The sequence below is a fragment of the Armigeres subalbatus genome, chromosome 2 (assembly GCF_024139115.2).
Source record: "Armigeres subalbatus isolate Guangzhou_Male chromosome 2, GZ_Asu_2, whole genome shotgun sequence".
Taxonomy (NCBI): domain Eukaryota; kingdom Metazoa; phylum Arthropoda; class Insecta; order Diptera; family Culicidae; genus Armigeres; species Armigeres subalbatus.
Window position 1 is genome coordinate 64,371,510 of NC_085140.1, and position 21,282 is coordinate 64,392,791.

General features: G+C 36.9%; 1 protein-coding gene across 13 annotated transcripts in view; it reads right to left on the minus strand.

Annotated features, from left to right (window-relative positions):
* LOC134208761 (carbonic anhydrase 2) overlaps positions 1 to 21,282 on the minus strand; it is a 112,551-nt gene that overhangs the window by 23,556 nt on the left and 67,713 nt on the right. For 12 of the 13 annotated variants that reach the window (XM_062684677.1, XM_062684671.1, XM_062684669.1 and 9 more), the window contains exon 3: positions 15,794 to 15,841. In XM_062684677.1, coding sequence (XP_062540661.1) covers positions 15,794 to 15,841 — 48 coding nt within the window. The remainder of the gene's footprint in view (positions 1 to 15,793; positions 15,842 to 21,282) is intronic. The other variant, XM_062684681.1, reaches the window with a different exon arrangement.

A 21,282-nucleotide genomic window follows, 5' to 3' on the forward strand; every position in this document is an offset into this window, starting at 1 on the left:
TAACTTAAGCACTTCGATCACGCAGGAGGCTTCCTCCTGGAGACTCGAGAAAGGTAAGTGTATTGGAAAACTACAAACACTATGAATGCCGAATAGTCATCCAAGACGATGAGAAAACTATTTAGAGCTTTTAAGTGCACTAGAACGAGTTAGTTCCATCCCAATTAATTTCACCACTTGATTGTTAATTTGCACATATATACGTACAGTAAGGCCGTCGTCAGTGTCCCGTACTAGATTCAAGTTGAGTGTAGTCAAATACGAGATATAGAACATGGCCTTAAGGTCTCCCGTAAGCCTTGCGAGAAAAGGCGTGGGATAGCAAATCCGGAGATGGCGAGTTTGATCCTTGGTTCGGTTTCGGATGTTTTCTGGTAGGAAACATTCTCGACTTCTTCGGCATAGTGTATCCATTATACTTGCCACACTAGACTCATACTCATTGAAATCTCAAATCAAATGAAATTTGCAATATTCTGAGTCGGGTGGTTTAATCCCTGGAATATAGACAATTAACTTTGATTGACCTTAAATGAGAGCTTAGGTTATACAGTGAACTCTCTCTAACTCAATGTTCTGTAACTCGATATTTTCTCTTACTCGATGAAATTCAAAGTCCCTTACGTTACGCATTACCTCCGTAAGTCAATACCTCCCTTACAAGATATTCTCTAAATCATTTTTACCTTTTTAACTCGATGTTGTTAGAATCAGTTCACATGGCGAATGCGGTTTGGCCGAAAAGTAAAAAAAACTTATATTGTGAGTAATGAGTAGTAGTAATTACGTGAAGATGCAGCGAGAAGTGAGTAATGAGACATTTCGCACATCTCATAATAGGAAATAGGAAGTGAAAAGTGAAAAGTGTAAAGTGAGAAGTGAGAAGTAAAAAATGATAAATTAGGTGGTGAGAAGTGAGAAATGGAAAGTGGGAAGTGAAAAGTGAAAAATGAGAAATGAAAAGTGAGAAGTGAGAAGTAAGAAGTGAGAAGCGAAAAGTAGGAAGTGAGAAGTGACAAATTCGAAGTGAGAAGGGGGAAATGGAAAGTGAGAGAAGAAAAGTATAAATGATAAAGTTAATTGTGAAAAATGAGAAGTGAGAAGTAAGAATTGAGAAGTGAGAAGTGAGAATTAAGAAGTGAAAAGTGAGAAGTGAAAGGTGATAAGAAAAAAGTGAGAAAGTTGAGCTTCTGTAGAGTGAGAAGTGAAAAGAGTGATGTTCCCGTTAACGGCAACAAAACTCGGTTTCCGAGCATTTAAACAAACGCGCCCAAATATGTGTTGTATTGACTGTATTTGACTTGTATGTTAATTTTTTCCTGTAACGTGTAGCAAATAGTTGGAAATGTAACAATATTATGTATCGATCTAAAGACAACTTAATTAATTTACTCACGTTTAGTATGTCTTTTACACGTTTAGTCCGGAAAGCGGTCTCGTACGGTAGCTTCTGGATTTCTATCTGTAGTGCAGTTTTGTGTTATTGGCATATATCTTTTTTTGGTCATATGAACAATAATGATTACCTTAGTCTATGATAGGTGGAACAAGCTCCAAATTCGAATCCGTGGTTTAACACTAACTGTGATTGTCGAACTACTGTGATTTATATCTGTGATAAATTAGACTAAGTAAATTCCGTACTACTAGTTTAAAGATCTTTTCGAGTTCAATTTACCTTACAGATGCACTATTTTGCTAACATTAGTTCTAATAATTCACTTTATGACTTAATTTTAAGGAGCTAAACTTGATATTTTAGAGCAATTTATGTGGCTTTTATCAACTTGATTGTCAACAAACTATTAATCTTCACCTACTCATACATTTCTGTCTATACTATATGCATTGAATGCACTCTCAGTATGCCTATATGTATTCAATTGGTTTCGCTTTCTCAAGGTTCCCTACTATCTGTATCTTCTGCTGACGGTAGAAACAAAATGGGCTCGGAGGCGTAACAAGGGAAATGAAAGTGAAAAATGAGAAGTGAAAAGTAAGAAGTCAGAAGTAAGAAGTTAAAGATAAGAAATTAGAAGTGAAAAATTCGAAGTGAGAATTGTGAAGTGAGATGTGAGAAATGAAAAGTGTGAAAAGAGAAGCAAAAAGTGATAAATAAATTGTCAAAAGGGAAAAGTGACAAGAAAGAGGTGTGAAGTAAGAAGTAAGAATTGAGAAGTGAAAAGTGAGAGATCAGAAGTTAGGGGTCGTACACTGATTACGTAAGCACTTATGGGGGAAGGTGGTCGGCCATTTTCTTACGCTCCACATAATTAAAAATTTATTTGCATGGGAAAAATCTTACATGGGGGCAGGGGAGGTTGAAAATCCCAATTGCTTACTTAATTAGTGTACGGCTCCTTAGAAGTGTAAAGTTTGAGAAGCGAGAGGTTAAAAATGAGAAGTAAAAGGTAAAAAATGAGATAGAAAAGTGAGAAGTGCTGATTCCGAACATTTCATTTCTCACTTATCAATTCTCTTTTTTTCACTATTCATTTCGAACATCTAACTCCTCACTTCACTTAATAAGTTCATAAATTTTAACTATTCTGCCAAACAGCATTTGGCCAAATGGCAATCTGTTAAATTACCTTAAACCATACTTCTACATGTTATGAAAATTGTTTGATGTTTTGAAAGAACAATATAAATGTTTTCCCTATCTCGATGCCTAACTGATTCGATGGTTCCTTCAATATCGAGTAAGGGAGAGTTCACATAAAAAATAAATTCTTCTACGACTACTCAGAGAAACGACGTTAAGGGGTCTGTCTGTCTATCCTATAAACGCCTACGTTTTCATACTAACAAAATGAATGATTTAATAACCATTACAGTGTCGATCCGATTTTGTCACTCCCCGATTTTATCTACCCCCGATATTATCAAGTTTTCGACCAGATTTTGTCACCCCAACATTTTTTGATAATATTAGTCGTTCTTTTTATTTCCGTAAACTAGCTTTATGTACCCGGCCTTGCTCGGAATTGCCAGTTTGATTCGCAGTTTTTTTTTTCACAATCGGAAAATGAATAAACCAATTGGTCAACAGGATAATTGCGTTATCTTATCGATACTTCATCATTTGATCAAAAGAAGGCAGATTTCATTTGAAAACATTGACTGATTTTGGAAAAGGGAGCGAATTCATAATCGCCATATTCCGGGCAAACGTCTATTTCTAAAGAAGGACAAACATCCACCGATGCCTTATTCCGAGCAAACGTCTATTTTTAAAGAAGGGATCACATTCACCATCCAGAAGGAAACACATTAATCATTGCTTACGTTGGGCAAACCATGATTTCGATAAATGGTTGAATTGATCGATAACTAAACAATACAATAATGGGTTCAGAAGTTAGGCTGGAGCACACACACAAACATACAAACATTGAGTTTTATATATCTCGGCAACTTATTCAAAACGACGTATGTGATTTTGTAAACAAAGATGCATACGTCGATTTGTCAAATATGATGACACTCCCACGCAAACCAATACAACGAACATGTAGCCGAAACCTCCCCCTACCTGTATGTGGCGATAGTTTGCGTGGGAGTGCTATCAGATTGCAGAAATCAACGTTTAAATTTTTGTTTACAAAATCACATACGTCACATACGTTGAATAAGTATCCGAGATATATAGATAGCTAATAGCTATATGTATCCGGCTTTGCTAGGGACTGAAAAGTAAATTATAGAATTAAAATGTCCAATGCTGTAGCACGAAACCCACAGAGGTAGATCTACCGCTCATAGAATTGAACCTTTGTATCAATATATTTTTATATCTTTGTTTGGCCCTACCTTTTCAATAAACATCTTCCAAAATAGAGAATAAGTGTACCAAATCTGGTTGGAATTTATCCTGGGAGTTACACTGAATTGCTCATTTTTAAAGACAACCCTTCCCCCATAACTTTCCCTTTTCCAAAATGACCCTCCCACCTTCTTTGTTATCTTCTCCTTAGAATAGAAAATGTGTGCACCAAATTTGGCTGAAATTGGTCCTGGGAGTTGGGTGTTACACTGAATTGCTCTTTTCTAAAGACAACCCTTCCCCTTACCCTCCCTTTTCCCAATGATCATCCCACCCTTTGTTATTTTCTCCTTAGGATAGAGAATGTGTGTACCAAATTTGGATGAAAGCGGTCCAGGGGTTCAAAAGAAACACTGAATTGCCTGTTTTCTGAACAATACCCTCCCCAGACCCTCCCTCTTTCCCAAATTACACTTCCATGTGATCGACTTCTCTTAGTGAATACGTGTACAATATTTGGTTGATATGGGTACTGGAAGTTGGGAGTAACACTGAATTGCTCGTTTTATAAAGACAACCCTCCCCCATACCCTCCTCTTTTTACAATGACCGCCCCACCCCATTTGTTATCTTTTCTTTAGGGTAGAGAATGTGTATCAAATTTGGTTGAAATCGGTGCAGGGGTTCAGAATTTACTCTAAATTACCCGTTTTCTGAACAATACCCTCCTCCAGACCCCTCCCCTTTCCCAAAATCTCTCATATGATTGTTTCCTTATAGTGAATATGTGTACAAAATTTGGTTGAAATCGGTCCTGGGAGATGAAAGTTACACATAATTGTTCGTTTTCTAAACAAAACCCTCCCCTTTCCTAAATGACCCTCCCACCCCTTTGTTAACTTCCCCTGAGGATAGAGAACGTGTGTACCAAATTTGGGTGGATTCGGCCTAGTGGTTCAGAAGTAGTTAGCGAACATACATACATAGATTGGTTTTTATATATTTCCGTAAATAATACCGCAAACAACAATGATTTTCATGAAAGAACTTTTACTGCCTGTGATTTATTATGAATAACCTGTAAGCATTTTCTACAAGAAATAACGAGTACCGTTTAGAGGTGTGCGCCGCCGCCGACGACAGTTTTTGGCACGCCGCCGCCGATAATTTTGCACCGGCGCGCCGCCGTTTAAAATTTGTCACGCCGCTAATCTATAATTTTCCACGCCGATTCAAATTTGAAGAAGTCCGTAAAATTTCCTGATTGATCTCTTCAACATCTCGTTGAAACACCAGAGAATTTTTCGTGAAAATACCAATGATTATCTTGAAAGTTTAATACAATTTCTTATTGAAATTTCTCCTCCATACTCTCCGTAAAAGTTATGAAAAAACTTGCGTAAAGTTTCGAGAATTTTTGTTAGAGTTTTCGCGAATTCTTTGGAATTGCCAAGTGGAGCTCTTTGGATTTCCCAACGGAAATTGTTTGGAATTTCAGCAAAAAAATCTTCGGATTTTACAAGAGAATCTCATCAGGATATTGTGGACGTGTACTATACACATGTGGAAGTGTTGGCTTGAGAAATGGATTGCGAGTGATTTGACTATGCGTCCAATTTGGGAATCTCGAGCTCGTTCAGTAGCCGCTAGGTTGCGAAGGCCGACGGAGGTCCTTCGTAGCTCAGTTGGTTAAAGCACCAGTCTAGCGTACTGTAGGGTCATGGGTTCGAGTCCCATCGAAGGGAAAGTGGTTACCTCCAATACATTTTCCAAATAAATATCTTCCACATAACGTACATATTCACATATGAGTTTTCATAACATTGTAAATTAACGTCCAAGTCGGGTGGTTTAATCCCCGGAAATAGGCAATTACCTTTGATTGAACTGATCAGGATATTGTTGTTGAAGTCATCAGAAGCTGTTGTACAGAAACATATTCTGAATATCCGCGGAAAGTCTTTGTTGAGTGCTCTTCAAAATTTACAAAGAATTTCCTTCATAATTGTACGATTAAGTGATTAGAAGATGCTTTAACGATGATTTTCTCAATTTAGATTAATTAAAATGACTAGTTTAGCATATCCAACGTTAAAACAGAAAACTCTTCGGAATTTTCGCGGGAGACTCCCTGAAATTTTTAAAAATTCTTTAAAGCTTCCGCGGAAGATTATTTAAAATGTAAATTTCGAAGAAAAAAAAAACTGGGAAACTCAACGGAAAATTGCTCGAACTTGTTTATGGATTTTTTTTTTAATTTCTACAAAAAAAATCATTGTCCATAGGATATTCTTGGGAAATTCGATTGGCCGAAAGTACCAGATGGCCAAACTGGTAATTTGCCTGAAAAAGCCGTTGTCCCTAATAAGTAGTCTGACAACGTATAAGTAGTCATTAGATAAAAATGCCTTTTGGCCATTTGGTAATAATATCTAGGAACTTTTTTCAAATAGGCGTAACTGTATTTGACTTTGAAATTTGAAACGATTCATACTTTCTCTATGCCACATATTTCGTTCTACCAGATACTACCAGATCTTTTCTTTCTGTTGGCATGAGTTGATCAAAATAATTTGAATTAAGAGCACAATCATTATTCCAAAAATCGAGGTCAGAATCAATTAGGTCCATTTGAAAAAAAAGTTCCTAGAAATGGAAAAAAATTGCCACTCGTTTGGCGAAATTGTCAAATGACATTTGAACACAATTCCGTGACCATTCTATTTTTTAAGTCGATATTGGCCGTTAAGCCAAAAGTCTTCTAACCCATTTCCATGTAGCCAAGACGAACTGAACGTTTATCTAAACTGATATCAGGTCACAAATTGTTTGACCGAACGCAACATACAACCGAAAGGAGCATTCGAATAAAAATGCCGTTCGGCCAAAAAAGTCATTTGACCAAATAGATCATTTTACCAAAAATTCAGTTTGGTAAGAATTAAATTTTGTAAGAAGTCGTTTAGCCTGTCATTTGACAGAAAATACCGTTTGGTCGAAAGGGTTGTTTTGCAGAAAGGACGTTTTCGGGCCAATTGGATTTTTTTTGCCAAATGACCATTACTCAAACGGCATTTTCGGTCAAAAATGAACTATTCGTCATTTGGTCATTTGTCATTTGGCCAAATGGGTGGTAATTTTTGACCATATTATCCGTTCAAGAATTGACATTTGGCCATGTGACTCGTTGGCCCAAACAACATTTTCGGCCAAATTACCCATTCTGTCAAACAACCATTTCGGGCTGATGACCTATTCGGCCAAATGACTATTTCAACCAAACGAGCTGTTAGGGAAAACGACTTTTTTGGTCAAATTTCCAGTTTGACCGTATTTTGCTTTCATCATATGGAATCTCCCAAGAATTTCTTATGGACAATACACTAGTCATTCGATAACTGCAACGCATTCTAGAAGTCAAACGGTTGTCATCGACCTCACATGCAATAGAAGTGCACCTAATGGTGCAGCACAATGCAGCTATCATCGGCTTTGTTTGACATCGTTTTGAGGTTCAACGGTCCGATAACTGCAAAACTGTTGCTTGAAAAGTAATAGTAAAAGAAATAGTTGTTCAGTGATTTTTTAAGAATTTAAAGGAGACTGAAATCATGTGTTGCCTAAAACTGGGCGGACTGTATCGACTCGGTGGCGTTGTGTTTCATGCTTTCCCAACCAGGGCTCTTCGATCAATTTAGCGTAGATACGACGTAGTTTTTCGCTAGTATTTGTTAGTATTTTTGGATACTGTCGAAAGTTTAGAGTTAGTCGCTCCTTGGAATTTTCTGAGTTAATTTCGAAAAATATTCAACAGAAACTCAACAGAAACTTTCCGCGAATATTCCGAACATTTTCCTGTAGTAATTTGGAACAATTTCTTATGTAAATTCCAAAAAATCTTATGCTGAAATTCAAAACAATTTTCTTTTGGATTTCCAAAGAGCTTCTGTTGGTAATTCCGAAAAAATATTCCGAAAAAATATTCCGAAAAAAAAACAAAAAAAATCTCAAAGAAACGTATTAAAAATCGCCACGCCGATTTACGCCGCCGCCGCCGGCTGCTAAAATGGCTTTCGGCGTGACGCCGAAAGCATCGCCGCCGAAGGCCAAAATTCGGACCAACGCCGTCGCCGCTGAATATCGGACCGGCGCACACCTCTAGTACCGTTCACACATTTTGCCTTTCCAAGTCATAAACTGATTCATATTTGTGAAATAAATTGAAAAAAATGGCACATGTCCCATTTTATTACACCAAAATTCACCAGGGGGTGATAAAATCGGGATATTGCTGTATAGTACTCAAATGAGTTGCATAAAATTGATTATAACACTTATTTGAGTGCTATAATGGAAACCTAACAATGAAACAGCAGTAACATGACTTAATATGTAGTTAGTCTGGGTGAGTGTTAGTTAGAAAAATAGTCAGATAGACATGACTTCAAAACAACGTTCAGCTATCGTTTCATGGTTTGTCGAGCTGTGCAATGTTTCTCGATAACATGGAAACTAAATTGTTTTCTGTATCAAGTAAATCAAAGGAGGGCGCGCTGGTGGAGCTTTGCGATTCTAAAGCAGAGAAATTATTAATTTTGGCTATTGAGGGCTGACTTTGTGGAATTGTGGGTTCTGGGGGTTGCGATTGCGAGTGATCTTGTCTTTGGCTGGAACCGTTGGTTGCTGAATGCTGAGCGCAAGTGTAGCATCGTATGGTGCTTTTGGCCGCAAACGGGACAAACTGAGCTGGGACAAGCCCGTACCAAGTGGGAAGAGGAAAGACAATTCAGACATAGGCCAGCTTTCTTGAATGATTCCAGTCTTTGCGGGGGATTCATGTTGTTCAAGGAGGTACATTTGAACGGAGAGTGAAAGAAATTTTGACAGTGTAGACAATTTTTTTTCCTGAGCTGTGGTGGTTGTCAGCGTAGAGCCAAATTTCACCTTGACCGTCGTTTTTCCATGGTCCGATCCTCGAAATTTCTGGGATGCCAGAGGTTGTAACGTTGAAAGATGGTCCCGTAGAAACTTCATCAAGTCCTCTTACTTTGGTGCTTCACGAGAGCTATGAGCACGCTCCTAATGTCTCTGTGTGTCAGCATTCAACAAAGTTTCCATGAGCGTTCGAGCTATGATTTTATTTTGTTCTCGAACCGTTGCTCTAGCAGTTGCCATGCCACGACTAAGTTTGCCCCCGTCACTTCAATAGATTCCCCCAACGTTCTTGTCTCTTTGGTTAACACTGAGAGAAGATTTTGAACACAGGAAGATGATCTCGAGAATTGACAGGGGATTGGCAGGGCGGAGCGAAAGACTGCAGTTGTCGGAGGGTCTCTGTGAGAAGTGAGAAAATCTTTCACATCAAAGTACCCGTTCTCGATATCCAACCAATTTTTTTTCGAATCTTCGAAGTCCTTCTTGAGTTGTTCCTCCTTGCCTTCCTCGGTAGAAGATTTCGATAAATCTTGCACGATTAGTCCAAAACTCAAAGTTTCAGCGTTTCCAAATGCCCCAGACGTGAACCAGTCCTCACTTTATCTCGCGGAGCTTGAAAATTTTCCACAAAAGGCTCCATGTTGGCCATAGAGTTCACAAAACCCCGCTTGTTCGGGGTTCAACCAATCCACACCAAGCCGCTTTTTGACTGACTTGTGGTATTTTGTTCACAAAAGAAGACGGAAATAATTTCGTATTAACTCATACGTAAATTTGATGAAGGATATTCACAGTATACCTCAAAAAGTATCGAAAATTCAACCGGTCTGCTCAGAATAACAATTCTGACAAATGACTAATTTATACTAATTATATTTGATTAAACGCTTGTGAGACATGTTGTGTATCAGCAGAGATCACACAGAAACTTCAAGAATTCATCAACCGATGTCAACGTTTTATAATTCTGGCCTGGTGGCATAACAACTGGATTTCGAGAGCTGACTTCATCGATGATGCCATTAAAAAAACAGCCATTAACATTTACATAAGCATTGATCAATTCGCACAAATTCCTAGGTGGTACATCATGGTGAGAGTAGCATCATTTTTATCCGTTACCAAAGATATTGATATGGGATTAATCACTATCTCTTTGATGGAAGCTATGCACTCTCCAATAGTCGAGATCTCTCCTTATCAAGTCCTTGCGAATGCAAGAAAAAAGAAAATAAAGGAGAAGGATGGCTAGTTGGACATCTATTCAAAAAGATGTAGACGAACGTTCTATTTGCATTAGTTTTTCATTTTCTAGAGACTTCTTCGTATTACGAAGTGGTGCTTAGGTGTACGGATTTTGATGCACCACAGTAACAGTAGGAATAACTTTGTTATAACGTGAAACACAGAAAGAACAAAGATAGAAATACAAAGTAGGAAAAGAGCGAGCCTACAATTGAGGCATTCCACGGGGGCATGTCAGTCGATCCTGAGCGACCATTTCGAAAATATTTGAAACTCTGCACAGTTTTTCAATTTCATCTAAATCGTCATTTTTCGATATCAAATCTTCATATTGAGTCACAACTAACTTTTCAAAAGGGTGTATGTTAAAATGGTTCAAAAATATTTAAAAAGCTGCACAGCAAAAACGGAATGTTCGATTGTTATGATTTTTTCAGCAAAGTTAGACAACTAAATGGTGATTCTTAAGAAAATGTGCACAGTAAAAAAAATTTTTTTGCCTTTATAAATATCATTTTGTCACAAAACTCAAATATCTCAAAACCCTATCTTTTTTCGAACGTAATTTTTTTAGGGTCCATTATATTAGCTATCTACCATAAAAATTTGGTGATGGTAAACTAATAAACAAAAAAGTTATGACATTTCAAACATTTCACAATTTTCACATTTAGTAAATAAAAAAATTTTTCTGTGTAAGTTATTTCGAGAATTGCAGTTTGATGCAGATTTTATTGTTAAGGGACGTGATTTAAACAAGTTGTTTTCATGATATTTTGATTTAATTATTCATAGCATCTATAAGAAACTTAGACACGATCCAGTGTTGTGATCAAAAGTATTGATAGTGTCATAATTTTCATTGCACGTGACTGGCGAAAAATTCTTTTAATAGTGTTGAAACCTGTTGATAATAACGTTGATAGAAACATATCAGAAATGTTATTTTTAAGACAAAAGCTGCAAAATCAAAGATTTATATACACGTGTACGTCTATAGTTTACCTGCAAAAAATATACCTCTTAGAGAATAGACTTAATGATCGGGAGGAAACGGGTCTCTTCAACAACAACAAATGCATGATAGGTACATACCATGACAATGTTTCACGAAAAAGCAAAAAAATACTACTACTAAGGTTGTTAAAGATCTTATAGTAATTTTTTCTTCAGTCAAGCAAATGACACCAAACTAGTCAGTAAAAACTTAAAAGTGATTTTGTTTACTGAAATATTACGAACAACATGAGTAGCCGCTTTCTCAACTGTTGTAGGTCGTTTGATGGAAAAAAGCGTTCAAAAGAGTTACGAAATCTCACCGAAAGCACCATAGATAAACTGAAAGCGACTGGTTATGCTCCAATGTCCACATTGAATACAAATTTACGCATTTGCACGTCCTGCCGTCTAAACGTTGACAAAAGAGCAATCTGTATATCATCGGTTGAGCAGAGCGCAGGAAGTTCGAAAACGACAGCAACTGAGGAATTGCCAGATGTATCGACAACAACTGAGGAATTACCAGAAGTATTAAGTGCTGAGAGCCTTGCCACCGTACCATCAGCGAAATCTGTTTCAACAAATCAATCGGAAGATGAGTGTATCCAAAAGGTCAACATCGAACGCTTTAACGAGGGCATAGCTGGGATAAAAGTGACCTGATTAAATGGAGTAAGATGAACTACGTTTATTACCCGGAGAAAAATACCGTGAAATAAACGAAGCTGTACGAAGAAACCTCTTCAAATTAGGACCTGATGATGTGGAAAATACAGACTACGATGAGGTAATTATAAATATGAAGGAAAGGTTCTCGAATGCAGCCACGACAAGGAAAGAAAAATCATTGATTTTGTCGATGCTGCCAAGTTCGTGGTCTATTCAGGATGCCATTGATGAGTTCAAAACCAATAGATATACAGTAAAAGAGGCAAAACAATTGAAGAATAACTGTCTTTCAACCAAAAATACTAGGTCTAGTACTGCATTAACAGATGAGACAAAAGAAATAGTAGTTCAATATTTTGAAGATGATGAAGTAAGTCGAGCTATGCCTGGTCAAAAAGATTATGTATCAGTAAAAAGATGGAAAGCGTCAAGCAATCCAAAAACGATTAATGATGACGATTTTGAAAGAAGCGTACACACGCTTCAAGGAAATTCACGATAATATTAAAATAGGTTTTTCCTCATTTGCAAGCCTTCGGCCAAGGCAATGTAAGCTTCTTTCCAATTCAGGAACACATAATGTGTGTGTGTGCACAACCCATGAGAATATTAATCTTATTTTACATAGTTTGAAAAGAATCAATTTAACAAAGGATATTAAAATGTTAACTGGTAGTCTTTTGTGTGAAAATACAACATCAAATTGCTATCTACGATCTTGTTCGGATTGTCCAGATTCTTCATCATTGGAAAATACTTTATTCGCTGAGTTTGAAGAAAAATATATTGATCAGTTATCATTTGAGCAATGGGTGACCACGGATAGGTGTGACATAGAAACTATTGTAAAACCTGTAGATGAGTTTGTGTCATATTTTTGCTTGAAATTAGAAAGTTTAATCCCTCACGATTTCATTAAAACAGAACAATCCAGCCTTTTAAAAAATACGAAAAATACATTACAAAATGGTGAATTTTTAGTCATTTGTGATTTTTCTGAAAATTACAGCTTTGTATTGCAAGATGAAGTGCAGTCCCATCACTGGAACGTACAACAAGCTACAATTCATCCATTCGTTATTTATTTTAATGGAAGTACGCAAATTGAACACTTAAGTTTTATTATAATTTCCGAAGATTTAAGACACGATTCAGTATCCGTAAACTTGTTCATTGAAAAATGATTAACTTTTTACGCGTTGATAAGCATAAAGAAGTCAAAAGATATATTTCATGTCTGATGGAGCAGCGTCGCAGTACAAAAATCGTAAGAATTTTTCGAGCCTATGTCAATTTAAATCAATGTACGGAATTGATGCAGAATGGCATTTTTTGCTACATCACATGGCAAAGGTCCTTGTGATGCTATTGAGGAACAATAAAGCGCATGGCCACAAGAGCAAGTTTAGCCAAAGAACGTGAGCATCCAATTAAAACTGCGAAAGAACTTTTGATTGGGCAAATCGTAGAAAAGAAAAAGATTTAACCAAATTATCATTTTGTTTTACTACTACTGAAGAGTACGAAATAAAGGCTTCAGAGCTCAGCGAGCAATTTAATAACGCGAAAACGATCCAAGGAACCCAAAAATTTCACTGTTTCATTCCATTGTCGGAAAATAAAATTAAAGCAAAACTATACTCAAACTGTGCTGATAATAATTCAAAAGTGTTCGATATTTTAAAAAATTTGAATAAAAATAAATAAAAAATAAGTATTAATAAACTGTTTTCATGATATCATAACCCATACCAAAATTCAAACCCAAAACTCTTAGAGTTTCTATAACAACATTGTGTAACTGCCACATTTAATTTAATACTTAGGATAATATTAATTCATTTTTATTTATTTATGCATATAATATTTATACATATAATATACATAATATCGATGAATACATAAATATGGAATATCATACAAACAACTTGTTTAACTCACGCAAGGCCCTTAACAATAAAATCTGCATCAAACTGCAATTCTTAAAAAAAATACACGGAAATTTTTTTGTTTACTATATGTGAAAATTGTGAAATGTTTGAAATGTCATAACTTTTTTGTTTATTAGTTTACCATCACCAAATTTTTATGGTAGATAGCTAATATAATGGACCGTTTTCCTAAAAAATTACGTTCGAAAAAAGATAGGGTTTTGAGATATTTGAGTTTTGTGACAAAATGATATTTTTAAAGGCAAAAAAATTTTTTTTTACTGTGCACATTTTCTTAAGAATCACCATTTAGTTGTCTAACTTTGCTGAAAAAATCATAACAATCGAACATTCCGTTTTTGCTGTGCAGCTTTTTAAATATTTTTGAACCATTTTCACATACACCCTTTTGAAAAGTTAGTCGTGACTCAATATGAAGATTTGATATCGAAAAATGACGATTTAGATGAAATTGAAAAACTGTGCAAAATTTCAACTCAATAGAAAATCATGAATTAAAAATTTTCTTAAATTTTGATGCTGTTGCTTGGAATCGCTCAATTGAACAAACGACCTCCTGCTTATAAGGCAGAAGCAGCTGCCACTAGACCACCGAGCTCATACATGATGTCACCAAAAACAGATATCAACAGACACTCGAGAGCGTAAATTAAGGTGGGTCGGCTACACATTGTGAAAGAGCGGGACAAAATCTGCAAGCAAGCGCTGGACTGGAGTCCGGCAGAACATCGTATCGACCAGAGTGTATGTAATTAAGAGTGGCGACACTGTCAGAATTGGAACACAATTCATCTGTCATTCCCATACAAAATCGTGTTCCAAACGAGCAGGAGACCTGTCAAATTCGGCACATGTCGCCACTCTTAATTACATACACTCTGGTATCGACGTATCAAAAAAAAAAACATAGAAAATCGACCTTGAGTTGCATCGAAAGAGGTGACAGAGCAACAGTGTTTTTTGACGAATACCCGGCGGTTATCGGGAGCCTTTTCGTAATAATGTAAAGATTGTAAATATCACTAATGAGCGGCATTGAATGACTACAGCGCCACCCAGAGGTAAAGTAGGGGATGGCATTCATTCTTCTATACATTTTCATAAAAGCTACTGAGAGCAAAATCCTTACTTTCAGGGGGTATCAGCTTCGAAAAAATGATTTTAGATTTTTCATATATGTGTCCCTCAGTCTTGATCAATCCTTCCGTTCTTTTAATAAACATGATAGGGGGAATGACGGCTTTGGCAGGTTTTGTTCTATTATTGTCAGGGGTTTTTTTTATGACTGATTATGCTCAAATTTGGCCTCAACATTATTTGCTTATCAAAGAATATTGTGGCCAAATTTCATGAAATTTGGTCGACAAAAACCCCCCTGACAATAATAGAAACAAACCTGTCAAAGCCGTCTTTTCACCTATATAAGATTCATACCCAACATGCGCTACAATATCGCAAGTTTGAAAGGATCTCTATCGATAAGCATTAATTTCAGTTTGTGAATATTAACGGCTGTCTCCCGCAGTGAAATTGTGGCGCCACTCATCACGGCCCTGACATTGATAGCCTTGTCCACGAGCACGCGAGGGCGAGGTTCTAATTCATGATTGTCACCCATTAAAGGGTGTTCAATAAAACGCCCAACGACACATTTGGGTCACGTGCCTTTTGGTACGAGCGCAATGACAATCATTCAGTCAATCGCTTCATTAGCGGGCCCCTACATAGTAGTTAGATAGTTTGTCAGGAGGACTACAGTCCAATCGGGCGTGAATGGCGACCCCTGCTTGCTGGGTATAAGATGACCATGAAAGCACAATTATATAATTGGACTGCAATTTGTGCGGAGGCCATTCTGGATAATGTTGTCAATATTAGTTTCAATGAAGCTTGATACTGTCATGTGCGCATCGAATGCGCAGATCTGGAGGTAGGAGCCATTCGTTGAAATTGATTGTAAGTAAGTACATTTCCCATTCCAGATTGATTGTTGATTGTGTTTTAATTTTATGGCCACTTCATTCAAACTCACTATCTAATATAATCGCATTTTATTGACTGTGCACGTTATTTCTACTATTATTTCACGTATCACATAGATTTACAAAATTGCTTAAGAATGTAGGTATACATATATGTTCGAAATAAATCGATTTTGAGTTGTTATTCAAATCTTGAAATGTTGTTTGTTGTGTGAATAAAGTGTTTCACATCCTTTGTGACTTACCTTTAGCTCCATCGTAGCCAAAATCTTGACATCGTCCATAAGGTACTACTGAAAGAGAAAAACAAAAACAGAAATTAGGAAATGTTTGCGAGCTTTGGTATATGATGATCTGATGTATTATCTTCCGGAGTTTAATTATTGTCTTAGTTGTTGTTGCCGCTATAATTGTCTTAATTATTTTTCAACACGATCTTATGACTTGGCTACTTATGAAGATACCGAAAAAAAGGTTAATTTAACATTCTTATTCCGTGTCAGTTAATGACTCTTCGCGAAAAAAACATAGATGGGTAGCTCATTCATTCACGTAGTCGAGACTTTTCATATGATTGCGGGGGACAGAAGCAACGTGATTACATCACATCAGATTACATCACATAGGAGAAAAAAAATTGGTGTAAAGATTTTTTTGCGAATGATTACCTACATTGTTTGAAATCTACGTAGAAAATGTGCTATAGATTGATCATTTATCTATCCAGTTTTAACTATTGCTTCTAAAGTTGTTGCAGCGCGAGAGAGACAAAGCAGTCCGTATAGTGCCCTATTTCAAGAATTATTTGGAATCCTGGAAAATTCGAAGCGCATCCAATGAATATTGTCCTTACTATTGATCAAAGCAACCCAATGCTATGTATTGTTTATACAGTCGCCTCTTTACATCTCGATATTGATGGGACCATCGAGATGGGGAGAGATCGAGGTATGGAAGGAAAGTTGAAATGGGTACCACATCCAAAAAAGATCGTTGCTATGAAAAACGACAACAAAACAAATCAAGCATAATTTTTCATAACGACGTATGTAACAATTATGAGGATTCGAGAAATCCTTTGCAGAAAGTTGGCAAAACTTTTTCTAAAACTGTTTTAAAACTAAATCTTTTTTCAATACTTTTTTCCGCTGGCATGCATCATTACATGACACGTAATAAGCGTGCTTCACAGCAAAGCTCAGTTCATTCAAATTCACTGTGAAAAACAATAAAATTATACATACACCGGTATGCTACACGTACGTCGGTGTACATTGGTCGGTTTTCCATAGTTGCACGATTGACGCAACTGCAGTTTTGTTTTGTTTTGCTTTTTTTGTTACATAGGTCGCTCTCAGTTCCCATATGTTAAAGCGACGTATGTAACAGTGAGACTTCAAAAATAGAAATTTTTACATACGTCGATTCGCAAAAAGATCGAATTAAAGAATTTTAAGATCTGAAATCAGTAAAATCGATGCGTATTATATAAAGCCGCGTGTGATTGTCACGTTGTATTAAAAACCCCGTTTTGTTTACTTTTGTTACATACGTCGTTATGAAAAATTTTGCTTGAAATGTCGTTTCCAGTTGTTGATGTGGTTGTTGTTGTCCAAAGATGGTCTAGTAGCCTAAAAATTTTAACATATCGACATAAAGAGAGTGAATCCTGAACAAAATATGATCAGAACCCAGATAGAGATATATCGAGATAGGGAGATTATCGAGATGTAGGAAGTCCAAATGTATGTAGATTAAAGGGATTGAGGAAACCATCGACATAGGGAAAGATATCGAGATATAGAACATCGAGATGTAGAGAGTCGACTGTATTCATATTTATGGCATTTCTGTATTTGGTAGGGGTTCAGCCAAAGCGCACCAAACGGCTTTTTAACTGACCTGTAATGTTTTGTTCGCAAAAGGAAAACTGGAATCATTTCATATCAGTTCATACGTATATTTGATGAATGATGAATCTGAAACTCTGCAAGAAAGTACAGACAACCACTTTTCCGAATATACTCATTAAATCGTAGGGTAAATGATCCAATAGTCGTAGGCGTTCCTATTAATCGCAGCAACCCATATAGTCAATCAACTTATTGACCTGTCATCATACTAAATAAAATGAAATAGGTTGATAATTGCTTAAAAATTGGTAAAGTATCATTGAAATACCTTATCTTGTTCTCTGCATTGCATGAATAGTTGCGTTAGTGCTCCTATAGTTGCGAGTCCCGTATAAGAACAATGGGATTTGCAACTATAGCAACATGAATTAAAAAATATCGCAACTATTAGAACTCAGCACCAATAGTTGAAGGTAAGATTTTAGGCAACAATGATGGACTCTATTGCATTCTATTGGAACAATCTCCGTTTGAAGAACAATTGATGAGCTTTCGAATGCACATTTAAAGGTAAGTGAAATGAAGTACCGATTTGGTGTAAGCGAAGAAATAGTGGTTGAACGTGCTTGCTTCCTAATTTTGAGCCAAATATTTAGGAAAAACTCGGGAAAGTTTTAAAGTACCGCTCAAAATTATGACAGGAATGCTTTGCTGAAACTCCAGAAAGGCTCTGATCTTGCAAGTTTTCCGGCTAGCGAAATGAATTCCACTGAATCTCCAATTCTGTTTTCTGAATTTTAGTTTGAGCTTGAATTTCTGAGTTTGCTATTAAAGTTTGAGTCAGGCCAATCTTGGCTCGGTTTTATGTGTGTATATTTCTAATCTGCTTCTTCCTCCCATTTCTGCGACAACTATGTTTTGCATGAAATATTAAATAGTACTAGATTTCGAAAGATTACTTTTTTGTTGTGAAACTTCTAAGTTTTTTAATGCCTCCATGATGTTTTGGAAACGACGTTTGAATTCCTGTTTACAAAATAGTCCATTTGACAACCTTGTCCTTGAAATTGAGTAAGTTATATCAAACATTGATTTTTGAAACAAGGCTGTATACAAATTCTGTAACGCTATAACGGAAAGGTAGTAACGTTATACAAATAAAAGGAGGCAAGCAAATAAACCTATCAAGCAAAAAACGTTACGAGGGAAAGGGTGAGTATACGGACTTGGTGGTCATATGGCTACCACTTCTGTCTTATACGCAAGAAGTCATGGGTTCAATCACAGGCCCATTCCATTCCTCCTACTTTGATTTTTCCATAAATTTCTTATGTTCTAGCAATCGCTAGAACTGGAAATGGGCTTTCATACCGTTTCCTTGTACTCTCCTATACCTACATCTTGACCAATTTCTAGCAGGTAACTGTTAGAATTCGGAATGAGCAGAAAAGCTTGTTTCGGTATTCAGTTAGAATATACCACGCTTTCACTACTATCACATTGGCAACCCGTTAACCAAGACGAACCTCTGTCAGATTCCGATCAAATCCTGCATGAGCTCGTAGTGAGTGCAGAGGTGTTCTGTGCTTGCAGTGGGTAAGTGATTGTATCATCAATTCCTATCCATCCCCGATATACTGTGAGGACGTGGCCAGCGCCGATATTGACTATTTAAATTTCTAGAACTCTCGGATTGTGCACATTGAAGTTGTAGAGCGAATCCCATGCTTCTTCTTCTTCTTATTGGCATTACATCCCCACACTGGGACAGAGCCGCCTCGCAGCTTAGTGTTCATTAAGGTGATTATAGAATGAAGCCAGAAATCGGCCATTTTGTAAACCACGTGCTTTTCCAATATTTTTTTCAAGAGCACGAGATGAAAGAACCATAACGCGTATGTGGCTGAAATAATGGTAGATCGTTTGCTTAGTTATGGTGAACAATCATGATTTGAGTTTTAACACTGAACAAAAACTATTACGCCAGATTTGGGCTTTTGGAAATGTATGTAGATAAACGTGTGGTGAATTTGAAATTCACCACGGGCTTCATTCTATAATCACCTTAAGCACTTCCACAGTTATTAACTGCGAGGTTTCTAAGCCAGGTTACCATTTTTGCATTCGTATATCATGAGGCTAGCACGATGATACTTTTATGCCCAGGGAAGTCGAGACAATTTCCAATCCGAAAATTGTCTAGACCGGCACCGGGAATCGAACCCAGCCACCCTCAGCATGGTCTTGCTTTGTAGCCACGCGTCGTACCGCACGGCTAAGGAGGGCCCCATGCTACCATCCATTATTGATTCCCTGTGCAATTGCGATTGCTCTGGTGCATATGCTCAAAATGTTACGAAGAGGAAGGCAGGGGTCCAAAAGCGCAAAATCTAGCGTTTCGTAATTGCTGAACGAACCCAAATTTGCCCTCCTCTTCCAACAAAATGTTCTCATTTCTATCAATATTTTAACGAGCACCTTTCTGAAAATTTCATGAGGCCACATACAATTTTCACAATCGATCAAGATCAGCTGTGGCAGATAACTCTGTGGATTTGGAGCAATGTGGATTTGATTAGCCAAGGCAACAGCGGATCGAATAATATGCGTGGTTCGAATTTAGGCTGACGAGACTTTTGTATCGTGAAGAAGGTTTGGATATGCATATGGTATATGGTCCCAGTGGTCCATATATCAATATTTCTGGCGATTCTTGAATCAAATTGGATATGTCATGTGTTGCCTTCCAGGTAACATAAGATTTCCAAAAAATGTGGTACAGGGTACAATTCAATTCTATGGATCACAAACAGCACAAACGATTAAAAAATGCTAATAACTTTCAAGGTGCTTGAGGGCTATACTCAATTGAATTCTTGGATGAATTGGGGTGCAACAATGGTAGAATGTATATTCGTTATTTTTCTATGCACGCAAAAAAAGCGTTCCCGAATTCGTGAACCAGCAAAAATACACCATGATTTAATTCATGGATTCGGGAACATCAGTCACGTTTTCCAGAACGTTTAAGAAAATGTGACTGTGTTCCAGATCCGTGGCTGTTGTTCACGAAAAAATACACAGTGAATTTGTTAGTTCACAAGTTCATGAACGCTTTTTTTTGCGTGTGGATCACAAGGTCATCAATTATTTTTGACAAGTTATTAGAGACCTTTGGCTATGCGTGTAGATCTTAAGTCATGTGTTCCAGGGTTATCCAGGTTGGCTCTATGAATGGAAAAGAACAAAATCTATTCTTCAACGATAAAACCGGCCTTTGGTTACGCGTGTTGATCTTAAAGCCTTTACTCCTGGGAATTTTTGAATGATCTGGAATGAAACAGTTGTTGACTGCACAATTTCTAGGGGAATAAACAATTTTTAAAGAGATTACAGTTTTTTGGTTACCCGTGTAGAACTCAAGGTGAGTATAGACCTTATTGGTTTTACACGGAAATTGGAAATTCTTGGCTGGAGAGAAACAGTTATTGAAGGCGTATCCAATTTGGTTTCGTGGATCAATTTGGACAAGGATCATTTTTAAAAGATAACAACTTTTTGATTATGCAAGTACGCATGAACCTCAAGGCCTCTACTCCACGGAATTCCTTGGATGGCCTGAAATGGAAAAGCTATTGAAGGCAAATTAAAATTGGTTGTACGGACTAAAAGGATCATTATACATTTTTAAAAAGAGATAAGCATCATCTAGTTACGTGTGTAGACCATGAAGTTTTGTTTACGTGTGTAGACTCCGAAGAATTCTTGGATGAACTGGAAAGGAACAGTTATTAAAGGCGTGTTTAATAGATAAAAAAGGCCAAGAATTATTTTTTAAAACAGTCTGATCACCTTTGGTTACGCGTGTAGACCCTAAAGGC